Source organism: Eufriesea mexicana, unplaced genomic scaffold, assembly GCF_001483705.2.
Source record: "Eufriesea mexicana isolate 0111107269 unplaced genomic scaffold, ASM148370v2 scaffold58, whole genome shotgun sequence".
Taxonomy (NCBI): Eukaryota; Metazoa; Arthropoda; class Insecta; order Hymenoptera; family Apidae; genus Eufriesea; species Eufriesea mexicana.
Window position 1 is genome coordinate 515588 of NW_016908222.1, and position 18546 is coordinate 534133.

The following is an 18546-nucleotide window of genomic DNA, read 5'->3' on the forward strand; positions in this document are numbered from 1 at the left end:
CTGACGGCAAGAGGCAGCCTGTTCTCTAAGCGCGGCTATGGTACTTGCAAATGCCTCCAAATCACTGACTAAGGCCTCGTGTTTTTTCAAGAGAGCCTCAGAACTGTCTTCGTCCTTTCCGTAGTCAGCATTCATGACTATGGGTCGCTTCTCCTTCATCCAGGATTCAGCTTCGTTGGCGTCAGCAAAATACTGATGAGCCTGGAGGGAGTCATCTAGGTCATTTTTGCGCTGTCTGGCTTTCTCTTTTAGCTGCCCCCAATGTTCATCCAATGCAGCCAATCGTTGGCTAATTTCCTCTGCGGCGAAATGACTTTCTTGCAACATTGATGCACCTGTCTGACAGACAGCAGCTACGCGTGGTTCATGGTTATTTATCTCTGCCAAAACAGCCTGATGCTTTTTCTGTAAATTCTGTACACCAATGAGATCACGGCCACGGTTGGTGGACGCTGCAACTGGTTCCTTCTCACGAATCCAGGCTTCCTCGTCTTCTATATCTCTAAATAGTTGCTGTACTTGTAGAGAATCGAGAAGTCGTTGCTTGCGAATGCTCATAGGTTGCTGAAGAGCAGCATATCGGCCTTGTAATTGTTCTTGCTTAGCCTTGATGTTATCGGCATCGAAATGACCCGATTTTACGAACTGATCAGCAGCTTGAGCAATGTTATCGATTCTATCAGAATGGGACGCGACGTCGGCTTCCAAAAGAGCATGCTTTTTCTGAAGATTTTGCACACTAGTTAAATCTTTACCATAATCTTCAGACATCAATTGTCCTTCTACTTCTGACAACCATAACTCGATATCCTCCACGGTACGGTTAAATTGTTGTTGCTGGGAGGCTTCTTGTAGTTTGGCTCCTTTCTTTTCTGTAGCGTGAGTAAGACTTTCCCACAAGCACATGATTTCATCGGTACGAGTACGAATTCTGTCGCTAGCATAGTGGCCACTTCCGATTAATTCTTGACCAGTGGCTACCATTTCTTCCATACGAGTCCTGTTAGCATTTAACTCTTGCTCGAAGTTTTGATGTTTCTGCACTTTTCCGTTTAAGTTAGTAGGATCCAAATAGCTGTCGTCGGTAGCGAATTTGAGTTTTTCATTTACCCAACCTTTTGTTTCATCGCAATCACGTTCAAATTGTTGTAGTTTGTATGCGTCCTCTAAACGGCGTCTTCTTTGAGCCGATTTCTCAAGAAGAAACGCACGTCTCTCTAATAAAAGCTGACGTCTTTGTGCCACGTCGTCTGCTGCATAATGCTCTCCTTCTATCAATTTACCCGCAAAGTCATCCAGTATCTTGATCTTTTCCTCCTGCGCAGCTAAAGATTTGTCGAAATCTTCGTGTTTTTTTATAAGAGCCTCCACGCTGTCGAGAGAATCTCCAAGGTCTTCATTTGCTAAGAATGCTTCCTGCTTAGCCATCCATGCATCCGCTTGTTCCGTATCTCGATAGAATAATTGCAAGTCCATGCATTGTTCATATAGGATTTTTCTCTTTTCCCAAAGGCTCAAAAGAGACTGTTTATCCTCGGCAAGAGAATCCAATTTTTTGGCTATTTCTTCTGAGGCTTCATGTTTCTTTTCTAGTAGTTTACGGCCAAGTGAGTTAAGAAAACCAAAACTGTCAGCTCTGGCATCAATTTCTCCTTTATGCTCCTGATGTCTCTCAACAAGAGCTTCAGCGCCAGCTACATCTTTAGCTAGTTCATCTGCCGATATAATTGCACGCATGTCGTTCATCCAAGAAACCAAGTCTCTGTAGTCAGCAAAGAATTTGTGTGTAGAGTAAGAGTTTTCGAGATTTATATGTCGCTCTATCACTTTTGCTTTTAAGCTTTCCCATGATTGCATGATCTCTTCATATTTAGCTTGAATTTGTTTACAGTGGTCTGCTTGATGAATGCCTGTAAGACGATTTGCTTCAGTGCCTAATGTAAAAACTTTATCATCTAAAGCTGCCAAATCTCGTTCTATGCATTCGTGTTTCCTTTGTAAAGTCTGTACACTTGCGAGATCACGCCCAAAATCGTCCGATGATAAAACAACATATTTTTCAGCGATCCAAGCCATTGTTTCGTCAGCATCTCGGTTATATCTTTGAATTTCGTGCGCGCCAAAGAGTTTTTCTTGTCTCAAAACGGCAAGCTGCTTTAATCTTTGCCATGATTCATTAAGTTCTTCTTTTTTACGTAGAATTGTATCGCGTTCAGGATGTCCATCTAGAAGAAGTTTATCTGCTAATTCGTTTACTTCTGTTACTCTATATTCCTGACTAGCCATATCCTTCTGAAATTCATCAAATTTTCTTTGGAGTACTTCAACATGTTCCAAATCATGACCAAATTCGTCAGTTGTCACAAATGCTTCTTTATCATGGATCCAGAACATTACTTCGTCACAGTGTCGAATAAACTGTACAAGCACCAAAGCTTGTTGTAATTTGAGACCTTTGTCTGCCAATCTAGAGAGTAACAACTCCCATAAATGGTGAAGATCCACTGTAAAATAAATCTAGTTGTTAATTAAAAGTTGTAAGTTAAGCAAATATAAATAATATCAATGAAAACTTACCTAATCTCTTACGAATGACGTCACTTGCAAAGTGATGTTGTGCTATCATCTCTGTCCCTGTATTATCTAATGATACTATGGCATTAGAATGAGCTGCAACTTCTGCTTCAAAGGCTTGATGTTTCTGTATCTTTGCTTGTAGGTTTGTAGGATCCTTATAGCTTTCATCTGAAGCAGCTTGCAGTTTTTCGAAAATCCATCCTTCGAGTTCGTCCGCATCTCGCTTAAAATACTACAAACACAAATATAAAAACAAGTTGATCAATAAAGATTTGACGAAAGTAAAAAAATAAATAATTAAAAAATATACTTGAAAGCGACGGGAGTCCTCAAGTTTATCCCTTTTATTCCTAGCTTCCGCTTTAAAATTTGCATATCGGCTGAGGACTTGGTCTCTTCTTTCTTGAATATCCTCGGGATTTTCCAAAATTTTCACTTCTTTTGGCGTGATTTGATCCATTTTGAACGAAATGCTTATTGTCCGACGTTTATAGACAACTCTCTAGTGTCCAAAATGGCCACAGGGGTGTGGTAAGGTTGACTCTGTAGTGAAATCAATAATTAAAGCTTTAATAATTCATTCGTTCTTCGATGTTTGTCCGTAATTACGAATTTTTACTATTATCTACGTAAGATACATTGCAAAAACAATGTAAAAACAATATATACTTTACACAATTCTCCTGTATCTGATATAACACTGACAACTGACGTTCTTCGAAGTTCGATACTAACTGTGGGATCGCCTACGTGTGTAACAAGTCAGTGAAATACTTTCCCCTAGATCTACGTCATTGATTGGCCAACCAATAATACATACGACCAATGAAACGTTCTTGTTAGCCGCATATCTTATCAATCACTTTTATATATAACTTGTTACGTCACTGCAGCGTAATCTGCTTAATAATCTGCAATTCCTAAAAGCTAACGAGGACTTATAATTTGACAGTTTGATTTTATCTGATTTCTTTTATAACTGTAAATACTAGTTGCTTTTAAGCAATCTACTTTTATTATTAATCTATCTATCTGCTGTCTATCTATTTATCTAGCTGTCGTTTATTATTAATTACGCTAGTTGTGTTGATTTTATGTGAAAACTAAAAATTGATTTCACTTTTGAATTTAGTAATACAGAATTAATATTATTTTTGAGATAACAAGGGATTAAAAGGACAATAGAATTATGATACAGTAATCTTTTATTAAATTTCACCTACAAACAACGAATCACAGAACGTTACATTAGAGTTCCTTACGTCAATCCATCGTGTCTTCGTATTATTTTACAGGTAAATAATTATAGATTTATCCCTATTACAGTAAAGTCTTATTTGATAAAATATCTTGTAGCGTAGTCAATCGTTATGTATATGTAAATTTAATTTACCTAAAAATAGGATTTTTTTTGTTGCAGTGTCCATTCATTGTTTATAAGTGGATGTTATGTATAGAAGTGGTACTATTTATAGGTACTTGCTTTTTTGTCCATTGTACTCTGATGTATTTCTTTTCTTTCTCTTTCTTTACTCATCTTTTTTTTTTTTTATTGTATTTTTTAAGCATATTTTCATCTGATACGTGTATGCAAAGAAAAATTACAAAATGCTATGCTGACAAAGGGGGGATGATATACAGGGTTAAAGGTTTTCTTTAAGTACCCGAACAAAGTCGATGGTATTACAAATACAAATTGCTAGAACATTTTTTTCTTTAATATGTTTTCTTTGTTAGAAGGCAACACGTCTTTGTTAATTACAAGAAGGCAATTCGCTTTGTATCATCTGGTATGTCTGGCGTCCCAAGACATTTTCTTCTTGATTCTAATTACCGCGCATATAATTCTTTATAATTATGTTCTTTGTTCCTTTTCTTCTTATCTTTTAAGTGGCAAAAAAAATGCAAGGGACCGTTTACAGGCATTATTGGCAGCACTTGATCGATTTCTTCTATTATTTACCGTATTTCCGTTTTCTTCTTCGAAATGTTTGGAGGTGATCGTCAAGAAGAACAACTTATGGAGAGGCTGATAGCGGGTAAACATCTCAAAGGTGTGTTCGCGCTCTTATCTCACTTGTTCTCCGTCTCTCCTGCTTCTCTTTTTCTCTCTTTCTCATTTTCATCTGTTCACAATTACGAAGATAACCAGCACTAATGTTCTTCCTAAGTATGCTCTCAACGAATCTTTATGTACAAAACTTATTTCTATAGGATACGCTTGCACTCGCACGTCACGTCCGTACTCAGGGGCGGGCTGCTGCTCAATAAATTAATTTTCTCTCTAACTTATCATGTTTCGATCGCCCCATGCATCAGGAAGGCTATTATACTCTAAACGTTTAGAAAAGTACGATGTCTCTGATTCTAGCTGAGCATGAGAAACACGGGGATGTGCGTTCTTCGCCGGTCACGAAATCTAAATCGTCGACCGTGCAAATCGATTCATTATCGTTTGATTCTAATGTCGATAGCTTATTAGAAAAAGAGAGGGAAAAAAAAAAGAGAAAGAAAATACAACGCAAAAGAAAAACGATAATGCTTCCACGGTGTTCACTTAGTATTATTATTATTATTATTATTAATATTATTATTATTATTATTATTATTATTACTAATATTATCATTAATATTTTTTTTTTTTTTTTAACAATAATATATACTAAAGGTGTATTTTTATATATACAGAGATATATAATGTCTGTTTCAATAATTTTTTTTTTTATGATTTAGTAACACTAGCTTGCTAAATAACATTCTTGGACCTCGTGTGTATAGCCAGCACCTTACATTGTTGAACCCTCAGCTCAAATAGAAGAGTCGCCCTTTTTTTCGCTTATATTTAAAAAAATATAGTGTGTGAATAGTGTGTCTGTGTAGACGTACGCACGCGCGCATCTGTACACGCGTGTCACGTGTAGTGTACAGGTGTGTGTTTTGTATATATGTGTACCTCTCCCTGAGCTCGCTCCGTAAAACTTTTTAAACATCTTTATCATTTCCGCACTATCATATTTTCCTCCTTTCTGAATCTTTTCACAGCCCTCATTTCGTTTCGTTTTTTTTTTCTTTTTTTTTTCTTCTCCTTCATCAAACTTTCCACGTTCGCGTGCGTGTACATTGTGTAAGTTTTACTTTCCCTTCGCTTTTCTATGGTTCCCTTCGTCGACACGTATATAACAATTTCTTCATCTTTTTCTTTTTTTCATTCTAGGTAACATATATAATCGTCTAATATACAATAAATAATTTATCGCGCTCTTGAATGTACAATTGTTCGCCTATATTCCGGCTATACGTTAAGTAATAGATTCATCTTATTTTTTCTTTCTTCATTTACTCTTGATTAAAATACATTTAATAACACTTGTGCCGTAGCATCTTTATTTTTAAGAACTAAATTTTGTACAAATTTGAACGAGCTCAACGTATACATATATTTGTATATGTATATATGTATTTTATATATATATATATATATATATAATAAACGTTGTAAAACTTAGTACGATTACTATCGACGTACACCGTCAAAGAGTAACAAAAAAAAGAAAGACCAAAGGAGGACGAAATTACGGTATACGATAATTGCATACGTATATGTATCGTGGCAGCTGTCGCGTCGACAAAAACAAAACATTCATCCTCTCGCGGGAGCGTCCGTGCGCATGCGCACGCGCTCCTCACGTTTTAATATACATATCTCTATAAGTATATATTTATAATACAAGGAACAAACGAAGTCAGAGAGAGGGCATGCTTTAAATCGTCTGAGGGGTGTGCCAAGTGGGCACATTGTGGCAGGAAGAGCTGCTCGACAAGAACGATGATGACGACAACGATGTGTTCCCGCGAAAGATCGCGGCACGAATACACGAATCACTAGTTTCCCGTACAGCTCGCCTCTCGTGCTGCTGTTCCCTCGAAGGTCGAACCCTGTCTCACGCGCCGGTACAGTCAATTTCTATAATATCTTTCGGCACGTCCACAAACTGATAGACCAGCCTCTGTCCGTCGACTTTTGCCAGGATACCGCGCTGGTAATAATAACGCAGGGCTCGGCCCATCGTTTCATAGTTCATATCCGGTTTATTCTTGTGCAAACCCCATAGACGAGATACCGCCTTGCTGTCCACCAGTTTGAAGACACCTCGTTCGCGATTCGTCCATTTTATGTATCGGGGGCAGTACTCTCGATCCTGTAGCAATTTCAACAGAAACTCCCACAGATACGTCGTCGAGCCCTCCCGAGATTTCCTCTTCACTGCGGCGCCATCCCCTTGACGCGGTTTTTTCAGTTTGTTCTTTTTCGATCTCGGGGGGAAACCTAATTCCAGCAGGTACAGGTCGTCGGAAACCGAGCTGGTTGCAGCTTGAATCACGCTTGTCGGAACACCACCGGGCCCCCGTGGTGGACTAGGGGTGCAGGGGGTAGCGAATTGGGCCCCGCTAGCGTACATCGAATTCACGTAACTACTGTAGCTCTCGGACACTGTAAGCAGAAGAAAAGAATCATAAAGTATCGAGGTACAATTTGTTTCAATGCCGATCGTAACGATTCGAGTCGAAGTATTTATAACTACAAACGGTATATCGTCATTTGGGTTCAGATAATATCCGTCAGATGGCACTAGCGGAATTGTTACCATTAGAAGGTAATGTAGATCGTTATCAAATCAATTACGAAGCAAATCCGATTATCGTACATTTTTCCTGTGTGATAAAAAAAGAATAGACTCGCTTATTCATGGAAAAGCGAAATTTAACGCGATAGCTGCCACTTTTTCGACGCACTTGTCAAACAAATCTAATTCATCGCACGGATATCATTTATTAATCGAATTCGGATCACGTTTGATTCATTTTTTTCAATTCAATTAACTACTTATTTTAACATTTCATATGCAAAGATACAAAAGAATTCGCGAATCATTACTATTTCTTTTCTTGTGAAACACGAATTTTATTACACGTTCGATACGGTTTGACAGGTCGGACCAACGACGATCCCGTTCCATTCGTTGGAATTCCACGAATTCGGGACAATCCGATTCGCAACGCTATACTTTATAACCTAGTCGACCAAAATATATTTCCTAATTAACATTGACCAGTAGTTAATTCGTCGCGTGACATGGAGATCTTCGCAATGCGTCTCCTGAAGTATACATCGTACTTAACCGTGCAATGAACTATTAATAGCTGTCCACGGAGCATCGTTGCCGGTGCTTTGCCGTTTCTGTCACCGGATGATTGATGCTTCGGGACGAGCTCTCGCGGTTTCGTCTCGATAACCTTTTTTCTCTTAGGCGGTCACGATCGATCTCGATTCCGTGACTCGCAGCGCAGGAAACGTGTACCGAGTATACGCGCGACCCGTCGAATCGGATACGCGATCTACGGACGCTGGAAACATCGTTTACGCGCTGTTGTGGGGAGGTTAGTTGCAACGCTCAGTTGTACGTAGTCATGGGCGTAACGGGGCCTAATGCGATTTACTTTTTCAAATTAACTACCGCGCGAACAGTAACTTGAAATTTATTCAATTAACAAATAAATCGACGATGTCGGTATACAGGAAAACTACGATACCGATAATAGTCGTAATACGGATACGTTATACAATCTGTCCGATTATATGATCGATGAATTTAGATTCGATAAATGATTTTCCTAAAATTTATTTCTATTTTTCCTTCTTCGACCCATCTCAGTATGCCGAAACGTGGTATTCGATCAAACGGGTAGTAAATATTTATACGGTTATTAGAATTATTTTTCAATTGCCACGATGCCATTGTGGTTTTCACGAAAACGAAGAGAACACGTTAACGTCGATAAAAATTTCGCTGCGGAATGATTCCGCGGGTTCTGCGAAAACGAGGAACTCCCGGGATGCCTCGAAATAGAAAGTATTCTTACGCCACTGGTCGTGTGGCCAGTGCCGTGTGAGCGCGAAGAGGAAGGAGAAGTGGTGGTCGGGTAAAGAGAGGGTTAAGCGGAGCCAAATGAAGAGCGAGAAGGAGGGTGAAAGGGAGCGCGCGAGAGCGGGACGCGAGCAGAGAAGAAGAGAGAGAGAAAGGGAGCGAAGACTGAAAGGGTAGGGGAACTCTGGCTGCAGTATGATAGAGGACTGACCCGAGCCAAGGTTGCACGGGTGACGCCATCAAGCTACTAGTGCATAATAGCGCCGCTCGTTCTGAGGCCGCCGCGACTGCGCTAAAATCGGAACTCGTTCTCTGCATACCCTCCATCACCGCTCTCTGTGCCTGCCTCCTTCTCGCGTTCTATACGTCGTTCCTCGTAGTTCCGCGGAGGCGCGCCACGCGGTTGAACGATTTCTCCTCTATTCGAAGAGAAGCTTTTCTGCTTCCGACCCGGTGCCAAAGAGGGAAGGTTAAAGAAAAAGAGGGAAAGAAGACCGAATTCTCGAGGTGCCTCTAAAAATAAAGAGAACGCCCCGTTGTTCTCAGGATCCGCGTACATAGGTTATACAAGAGAAAAAGAGGTAGAAAGGGGGACAAAGAAGGAGATAGAAGGAAAGAGACGCGAAGTAGGAAGAAGGAGCGAGGAAGAGAGATAGAAGGAAGATGAGGAGTAAAAGAGCGGCAGAGAACAGCTGGAGTGGATCGTGTTTACACGCCGTATGACTGGCTAGATGAGTCAATCGTAGACCCGTTGTCTAGGAGTCGTGTGGTGGGGGAGCTACTACTTCACTGACCTATACCACGGACGTCGTATAGCGAAGGGAGAGACCGCTAGAGAGACGATGCATCGCGTATACACATGAATGTTTCGTGACGCATAGAACATACCCGCCGCCACCGTCGTCGCGCTGCTGTCTTACTCCGGCACCGAGAGCGCCAGATTTCTGGCGTGAGCCGTTGCACGAGACGATCGTCTATCGAAACTCGAACGTTTGCGTAATAAGAAAGCGCGTCGCTCGGAGCAAATATTACGAGATGGAATCACGATTCCACGATTTTTATCGCGTACCGACTTTTCGTACGCTTCTACGGAAAAGTCGCAGCGAAACAGACCTAGCGTAGACTCTCGAATCGAACACCGTCGATCGTATCGTTTAACGACATTGTTTGGCTCCTCTTAATAGGAGTGGGGAGGGGGTGCCGGAGAGGGGGAACCGCGAAAGAAAAGAAGACAGACGAACAAGTGGCTTCCGCCCCGACGGTGATGTTTTCGTCGACCACGTAGTTAGTCGTTTCTTCCTGACAGCAGTGGCAGGAAGTTTAGACGAGGCGGCCAGTAAAGAGTCGATAGTTAAAAATACGTATAAAAGAGAGGTAGGGGAAAAGAGAGAGGGTGGCGAGCGGGAGGATCGAAGTTATCCACGAAGTCGTGGCTGCCGTGTATTTTGCGAGAATTTCGCGCTAGCCTCGCACGGCCGGAAGTACAAGTATAGCAAGAAGGGAGGGATATAGGGAGAGCGCGAGAGAAAAAACGGGGAAGCGGGAGGAGATGATCTCGAGCGCCTCTGGTGGGGGTATTCAGGAACGTACGAATCGGTGGAAGTGGTGGTGGAAGGATGGGGTAAAGAGACGCGTAGACTGAAAGTGAAGACGACGGAAGAGGAATCTTTGCGTCTCTATACGGAGAACGGATTCTCACGTACACACTTTCGTAACTCGAATTATTCGCAAAATAAATTCCGCGCGAGCGCACGGATGTAGATAAACGTATCATCGAACGGAGACGTTAGAACGATAGTCTATATCTTTTCTCTCGTTTATCGATCGTAGGAGTGGAAGCAGAGGTTCGCGCGAATTTTATTTTTTTCCACAACGAAAATATCCGCGACAACTCGCGAGCAGCTGATACGTGTACGCGTATAGGCGGGTAAGCGAGCGAGCAAAGTGACAGATATGCCCGGGACGTATCCGACGTTAATAGCCGTGAACCCGTCATTTAGCGAGACGCCTCTGTATATACCGACACTGGCATTATCGGCGATTCGTATGGCTAACCAATTGAAGACACAGATACGCGAGGGAGTTATCGTACGATTTTCTTCGGACGAGTTACTGTACCAATAAACGCACCGTTATTTCTTTCCCAGATACGGGTTATCGTCGCGCTGATATTGTTTGCAACGGCGATCAAAGGATGTAACGGAAAAAAAAAAAAAAAAGAACGGAGACTAAGACAATGATGGACAATGGCAATAACGTCGATCGGCGCACACGATATTAATCCATGGTAAACATTGACCTGGAGACGCTTTTTGTCCGATTTTTCCTCGTTGTTTTTCATCGGATCGCGACACGAACGGGGAGACACGTCTAGCTCACGGCTACAATGCGAAAACGCAAATGCGATCGTCCGTGCGTGCGTGTGTGTAGGAAAGAAGCTGCTCACACGGACGGCGAAAGAAACACGTCGCGGAGGATGTGACTGTGTAAGGCGAGTTCTCACGTACCAGGACTTCGAGGCGGAATTCCGCGTGCACCTAAGTGCACGAATGACCCTCAACCCGTCGTGGAGGGCAGCGACGGCGGAAGAAGGATGGAGTGACACGGTGTGAAGAGAAAAGGCACCGAAACTGTTCGTACGGAATAAACAAAGCGGTCGTAGATACTATGTTCGGACGCGCGTGTGTATGTGCATCCATATATACATATGCACGCATACACACATGCATATATATACACATATATATAAATGCATACGAAATATAGGGGATATAGGTTTAGAAACGGCGCGTGTATAGCGGTATACGAGATGCATACGTGCGCGTATCGAAGAATACGTGGAGAAAGAGAGAGGGAGAGAGAGATAGGGAGGAAGGAAGGAGGAGAGAAAGAGAATAGGATAAAGATGGGGCTGGACACGCGAAGAGTGTTGGTGGAGCGTGTAGCGGCCGCGACAGAAAGAGACAGGAAACAGCGGAGGGGGAGGGACACGCGCGCGCGCGCGCGCGAGAACGAGAGAGAGAGAGAGAGAGAGAGAGAGAGAGAGAAAGAGCGAAGAAAGGATGAGGTCGAGAGAAGGGGAGAGTTGACCTTCAGCTGCGCCGGGAAAGTCAGGCAGTCACTGACCGACAGACTAACTTAACTACTCTATCCTTCTCCTCCTTCTCTCTTCTCCACCTCCATTCGCGACTGGCTAGTCCGATGCACCGTGTGCTGTACACATCCACCGTGTCTCCTTTCTCGTCCTATCTCTTTTCCGCTCTTCGCGCCACCACCCCTCTCGCTCCCTCCCTCGAGCCCTCTCTGTCTCCCCCGCGAACGGATTCGAGCCTCCTCCCCTCGCTCCTCACTTCGCTCGGTCTGTCTCTGTTTCTCACGTTTCTCCTGCATCACCCTACTACCGCGTGTCTCGCCGACGAGTCGTTCCTCCTCTCTTCTTTGCTCCCATTCCCTGTTTCTCTGTCTCTCGTTAGACCCAGACCCCCATCCCGGCCTATTATGTTACCCTACTGCCTCGGGATACTATCTTTAACCCCGAAACCCGTTCAAATTGCGAGCCGCTTTGCGCGCACGTGTATGAGCGCGCAACGCTCTCTGTACGTTCGTCGTCGGTCTCTCGTCGGGACCCGGAAAGGGAGGAGGAAGGAAGGACGCGTAGATCCCATGGGGAAGAATAGAAAACGACCATGCGTTCTATGCCTCATGGGAAATCGTAGCGCGACGCGAGAATCGAAATTCGGTTCGCAAACTCTCGCGTGACATCTACGATACGTGTGCATATGCACGTATATATGCATACGTGGAAACGTATGCGGACGTAGGAGAGGAAGGAAGAGAGATAGAGATAGCAGAGTGAGAGAGAGAGAGAGAGGCTGATCCAAAAAGCTTCGCTTTCGTCGAGATTCGAGCCGAAGGACGTCGAGGTAAAAGTCTGCTCTTTGATCTTTCCACGCGAGAGAGGCAACGACGCGTCGAAAAATGCCTGTTCCCGCGCGTTCTCGCGCGCGATTGCAATAGACACCGTGGGCGGAACGCATTATTTCTCGGTCGTTTCTGTATTCCTCGAAGCGGCGGCGGCGGCAGCGGCAGCGGCGACGCCCAAGTGGGGGAATACCACAACGCTTCTGGCCTGTCCGAAGCCTAACGAAAAGAACGAGATTTACGTCCGGAGAGCTCTCCGCCGCTTTTTCTACGCGTCCACCTTGGCTGCCTATAAAACGTACGTCAAACGTGTGGGCCTCGCGATCCTCTGCCGCCGATCCTTTCTCCCCTCCGCCGCGCGAAACCACTCTTCCCCCACCCCGACCGGCCTACCGCCCTCCGCCCGCTGCGCCCTCTCGCCCAGAGCCGTCTCTCGAAACGGAAATACTTGGGAAAAATAGCAACCGAGAAGTTACGCCGAACGTGTTGCGGATACGCGTTTCCACGCTACGCGTAACAGAGAATGGAGAATGTATTTTTGAAAATAACCCCCGGAGAACACCGGAGAGCTTATTTCGACGACACGCCGCTAACGCGCCACGAGCGCGGTCGATTAATAAAACGACGATAAATTTCCCAACGACCGGAGAGCAAATCCGCTGGACGCGGCGGAATATAGGAGGAAAACAGGCGCGTCTTTATATACATACATCGAGGTGGATATTTCTTCGGATCGAAGTATCGCGAGCGTGCATCGTTTGCAGGATACGTTTCTTCGCGAGTTCGTCGATCGTTCGATGGGATTCTTATTACTAGTTTCCTGCTGCACGTATCGCGGTGGGTAGCTCTTTGTAGCCGGCTCGGTTGGTATCCGGAAGTCTCGATGCTACGACGGCCGACGACCAACACGGTGCACCTACTATGTTCCTTGCAGCCCATTATTCCGCTTATACGTGCACGTATACGTGTCGGTCCGTGTACACGGTGCTCCGAAAGTAGCGTCGCGGGTGTGCGTACACGAGGACGCTTGGGATTCTCGAGATACGCGGATCGTTGCACGCGTAACGCGAGGCGATCGGCCGAGATTCCTGAAAACCTAAAACACCGGCGGCGGCGGCCGCGGCTTCGCGATGCATCTAGGCTGCATTATAAATGCACGGGGCGTGCAGTCGCGCGTTTGCATCTCCAGACTGGTCTAGCGCGTGTACTCGGCTACTTGGTAGTCATTAACTCCGTCGTCGGCAGACGTCGTTCGACGGAACATCGGGGGAATAAAAAGGCGAAGCGCATCGTTTCATCATCGGACCTTGAATAAACGTCGCGTCCTTTACGGAACCACTTTCCCATCCCCGTGCAGCTCCGACGAGTCCTCTCGAGAACACGCCTTACCCTTTCCCTCGTTCCCTTTGCTCGATGTCGGGCGGTCCGAGGTACGAAAAACGGGGAGGGTGGTAGGTGCGCACCGATAGGGTGGAAATGGGGGAAAATTTGGATCTCGAGGGGAAGTCGGGACGCGTGGACTGCGGAACCGGCGGGTTTTTTCGCTGCTCTCAGCCCGGATACTTTCGGGACATACTTTCGGGACACCCAATGACGAGGCACAGAGCGAGTCGCGAGCCAAAGAGGCGTCTATATTCCCGGACCAATCCAACGCGTGTGCTGCCTACGTCGCACGCATTCTTTTCGTTCGCCAGCGGACAGAGGTCAAGACGACGACGGCCGAATGGGAAGAATGCGTGACTCCTCTTCCGTCGTCGCGGACACGACGTGTGCGAGGTCAGTGACCATCGTGCGCGCACTCTCGGTGGGCGCAACTTCTTGCAAGCGGTCGTGGAAAGAGAAGGACAGAGAGAGAGAGGGGGAGAGAGAGAGTGCGCCTCCTCGAAGAGAACCAACGGGAACGGCAGACACACGACTGCAGGGGCGAGACGAGGAGCGGGAAAGAAAGAAAGAGAGAGAAAGGTAATACCGCTGTCTTCTCCACCGGCAAAAGTGTCGGTCCGTATAAATTCCGTCTGGAGACAGGGAGCCGAGCGTTAGCAACTCCGGCCAAGGGAACTGGAACTTCGACCCTTTGATTCCGTGCCTCTTAATTGAGATCCGAGCGTAACGAGCCACCGCGACCCGCTCCGGCTTGATTTATTTTCGGCCCGTACACGTATATTTTCGCGTAGCTATCGCGTTCGTTCTTCCAGCCTTTCCTCCGCGTTCGGCATCGAGGTTGGAAAGAAGAAGGAATCTCGAGTAGTTTATTCCGGGAAGAAACGGCTGAAAGAATCGAGGATACGCGTACGGGTGGTACGCGCGCACGTTAACGGGAAAACGCAGGAGCATTCTGGAAGATATTACGCAAGGAAATTATCCGATAACGACATCGACGAGGACCGAGAGACTACGCCGACTTACGCGCGTTCGTAATGGCGTAGCGCGAAACCGTCGACGCACGGGCAGTAGTGCACTTTTCTAACTCGGGTGGCGCTAACGTCGCCCGGATAACCCGGAGCGGCGAAAAAGTTGCCGAAATCTCTGCTTTCACTCTACCCCTGCCTCTCGCGAGTTAACGAGCGCCGATAAAACGATCGGGCGAGATGATTTGGTTCAGTGGCATTGACACGGATCACATGGAAGGAGTGTATTATCGGCCGTTATAATAATTACAATAATAAGATAACGATTGCAACGAGAATGTAAATAAGTTAACGCTTCGCGTCACGCTTCCATCGGCCCGGTTGTCCGCGTGTGTTTCGCGATATTACATAACCCGATAAAAAAAGAAAAAAGAAGAAGAAAAAGAAAACGAAACGAGACTCGGAAATTGGCGAAATCGCGACGGCCCCGGGAGCTTTTGGGTATCACGGACGGAAGAATCGAAAGTAGCGTGATTTCCACGGGATTTCCGCGGGATTTTCGAAGCGTCGCCGGTAGAGGGCGAGGTTTAATCGAGAGATCGGAAAACACGGGGTGCACAGAGCGCCGGACGAGCGAGACGAGCGACAGAGGAGGCTCGGTCGGCATTGAGAGAGGCGACAACGGGTCCGGGAGCCACGTTCGATGCCACGAAATGACGTATCTCGGCCAGTTGGCTGGCAAGGCCGGGCTCGCGGAGCTTTCCGTTGTAATAATAAAGCGGATGGGCGTTCCGGTGTGTACCGACGGAGAAAAGATCTTACACGGCGGGAAAGCACGCGTAACGAAGCAAAAGTAAACAAGAAAAATCGCGTCTCGAAAGGAAAAGGAAAAGGAAAAAGACAACAGAGAAAGGGAGGGAAAAGAAGACGCAAAAGTAGAAGGAGAGAGGAGGAAGAGGAGAAAAAAGTAGGAGAAATAACAAAGGACAGAGGATCGCGTGACACGAAAAGTTTCGTGCGCGCGGAACTACCGCGTTCGTACTTGATGCCCGTTCACTTTCTCCGATAGTACTAGAGACAGCCCACCTCCTCTCCCCTTCCCGCATCTTCCTGTTCCTCCCCACCAGACCATATATATCCGCGGGTCTAGGCTAGCTCAGTGGGTCTAGGTCTAGGCTGGCTGCAACGTCGCGTGTGCGTGCAGTATGCACCGACGATGCAGCTGCGTGCATTCGCGCCACCGAGTGCCACGAATGGACGCGCGACACAACCGGAGAGTGGAGAGAGCGAGAGAGGGCGAGAGAGAGCGAGAGCATCGTCGTATATTCGACGTATTCGCTCGCGCTCGCACTCGCCCCTTGCAACACGGTGCGCATTATATTTAGACGCGAACGTGTGTGCGTGAATTCGCGTCCGAGAGACCCGCCTCGGTTGGACCAGGCGTCGGCGTCGTCTCTTTTTCGCTTTCTCCTTGCTCTCCGTTACCTCCGTCTCTCTTCCCCCGAGTTTCGTTCCCCTTTCTCTATACGCTGCCCTTCATCGTCTGTCCTTCTCTCTCTCTCGCGCGAGCGCGGCCTATCGGTCTATCTCTCTCTTTCGCTCTTCGTCGCTCCATCTTTGTCACGCTCGCGCATTATCCCTCTGTCTCTCTCCCTTCTTCCTCGTTCGCCGTTCCCTGTCTCGCTTTGTTTCTCCGTTTGACTGGAACAACGACGCGGCGACGACGACGATGGAGACGATGACGGCGATGACGACGATGACGATGCCGACGACGAGACGACGGGAAGGAGAGCCGGTCCCCATGGAGCGGAGTAGAGCGGAGCGCCGGAAATGAATCATTTGAAATTGTCAATTTTCGAGTATGGTTCATGCACGGTACGCGTGAGGAGTGTACACGTGCCTACGCATCATCGTGTGCTCCATGTTGGGCCTCCGCGCAGGAACCGAGGGAGAGAGAGGGTGATACAGAGAAAAGGAGGCGAGGAGAGGAAAGGCGTTAACGATCGGAACGCGGCGAGATCACAGAGAGATGCGTATTACCGAGGAAGTGCTTCAACACCCGCAGAAAAGATCGTCAAAGGATTGCGTCACACGGTGTACGGATGCTGGCCTGCCGGTATGAGAACCGACTTTTTCATCGCTCGCAATTCGTGCCGCGTTGCGTAACCCCTACTTCTCTTTTCCTTCGACTAATCTCCCTCGCCGCTGCGGCCGCGCACTCCTCGATAACGGTGCTTCTTCTCGCGCGCGTCCGCCAAACGGGCTCGATAAACAGCAGACGAGCGTGAAATTTGCCGATTCTGCCGAAAGAAAAATTCCCCTCCGCGGCCCCCCTTTTTTCCGTGCATAACCGTGCACCCCGCCACGGATATACCGATATATATATATATATACCCGGTTGCCGACGCGACTTGCGAAATTTGACTCGTTCGATTACCGACCGAGCAGGTTACGAAAATTACTCGACGGATAGTATAAATATAACGGTGACGCCGTTGCGTAAAAGTCGATCGGCGTTTTCCTGCGTACACGCGAATCGCGACGTATATGGGACGAACGGGGCTGTTCCAGAGAACAGTGTCGAAGACCCGAGATAACGAGAATCGAAGAAGGAAAATAAGACGGCTGCGCCCGTGGTCGGATGCACGCGAGGCGAATCGATGGAGGGAGAGGGAGGGGGAGAAAGAAGGAAAAGGAACGGAGAAAGGCGACGCGGAAGAAAGCGCGTCGTACGCGAACGAAAGTGAACGTACACTCGCGGGGATTTTATATTGCGCGTATGCAAATACCCGGCAAGTTCGCGATTCACCTACGGGGAGGACTTTTAACTCGCCGTGGGTGCAAGAGAGACAGAGAACGGTTCCGCGTACGAGGGAGAAACGACGAGGAGGAAGACGAGGAGACCGGACGCGCGGGTTAGACGGCGAAGCGAATAACTGACTTACCGACACGGTTCCGAGCGCAACTGGGGAAAATCTAGGGGAAATTTGAGCGACGCTTTTGGTAGAAATTCGGGGGGTAATTTCGAGAAAGAGACAGACGGGACGGCACGATCTTCGGGAGGAGGATTCTCGCGAGAAGCAGGCGGAAGAAACCGGTGATTGGTTTATCGGTAATCTTTCGCGGCGTTACGCGACGTAAACTCGAACGTAGGATCGTACGAACGAGCGCGAAAGGAGGAAGGACATTGTCGCGCGTAAAAGATCGTACGCCACGAGTAGAACGTAAGTACCGACGAAATAACTCGCGAGGTAGAGAAAGAAGCGGCGCATAGGGAACGAAGAAGAGAAAGAGAAGAATAGAGGGAGAAAAGGACGGTGAAACGTAGTGACGTCGTCGGTGACGAGTGGGACGAGGACGGCGATAACCGCGGTGCATTCGTGGAAGAATGGAGCGCGAGCGAGATAGAGCGATCACACGAATACGGGGAGACGGAAGAAGAGGTCGACGACGAGAAGAAGAGGGGTGTAGCGACGTCGAGAAACGTCGTGGTGTAGAGCGGAGAGTGTCGGAGAGGGTCAATGGAGGGAAAGAAAGAGAGGTGCAGAAAGGCAGAGGGAGGTGGCGCGAGCAGAGAGAAAGAGAGGGAGAGAGAAAGGAAAGACAGACGGGGTGAATTGCCGGCGACAAGGTCACCGTCTATACCTCGCTAAAACCGCCGATACGTGCCTTCGGCGTTATACTCGCGTGGTACTCTAGCTGCAGTTCTTTTCCCTCTTCCCCCTCCACCCCGCCGTGCCGCGATCCATGCCCATCCCACCCCACCGCGCTCC

General features: G+C 46.9%; 2 protein-coding genes across 5 annotated transcripts in view; both read right to left on the bottom strand.

The window, feature by feature from the left end:
* Positions 1 to 3325, bottom strand: part of alpha-Spec (alpha spectrin) — an 8553-nt gene extending 5228 nt beyond the window's left edge. The window contains exons 1-4 of the mRNA XM_017909663.1: positions 3247 to 3325; positions 2888 to 3120; positions 2578 to 2809; positions 1 to 2504 (exon numbers count right to left, since the gene is read on the bottom strand). Coding sequence (XP_017765152.1) covers positions 1 to 2504; positions 2578 to 2809; positions 2888 to 3037 — 2886 coding nt within the window. The 5' untranslated portion in view covers positions 3038 to 3120; positions 3247 to 3325. The remainder of the gene's footprint in view (positions 2505 to 2577; positions 2810 to 2887; positions 3121 to 3246) is intronic.
* Positions 3326 to 6189: 2864 nt separating this feature from the next.
* Eip74EF (Ecdysone-induced protein E74) overlaps positions 6190 to 18546 on the bottom strand; it is a 183786-nt gene continuing 171429 nt past the window's right edge. For all 4 annotated transcript variants that reach the window (XM_017909798.1, XM_017909806.1, XM_017909786.1 and 1 more), the window contains exon 8: positions 6190 to 7069. In XM_017909798.1, the coding sequence (XP_017765287.1) occupies positions 6519 to 7069 (551 nt within the window). In that variant the 3' untranslated portion in view covers positions 6190 to 6518. The remainder of the gene's footprint in view (positions 7070 to 18546) is intronic.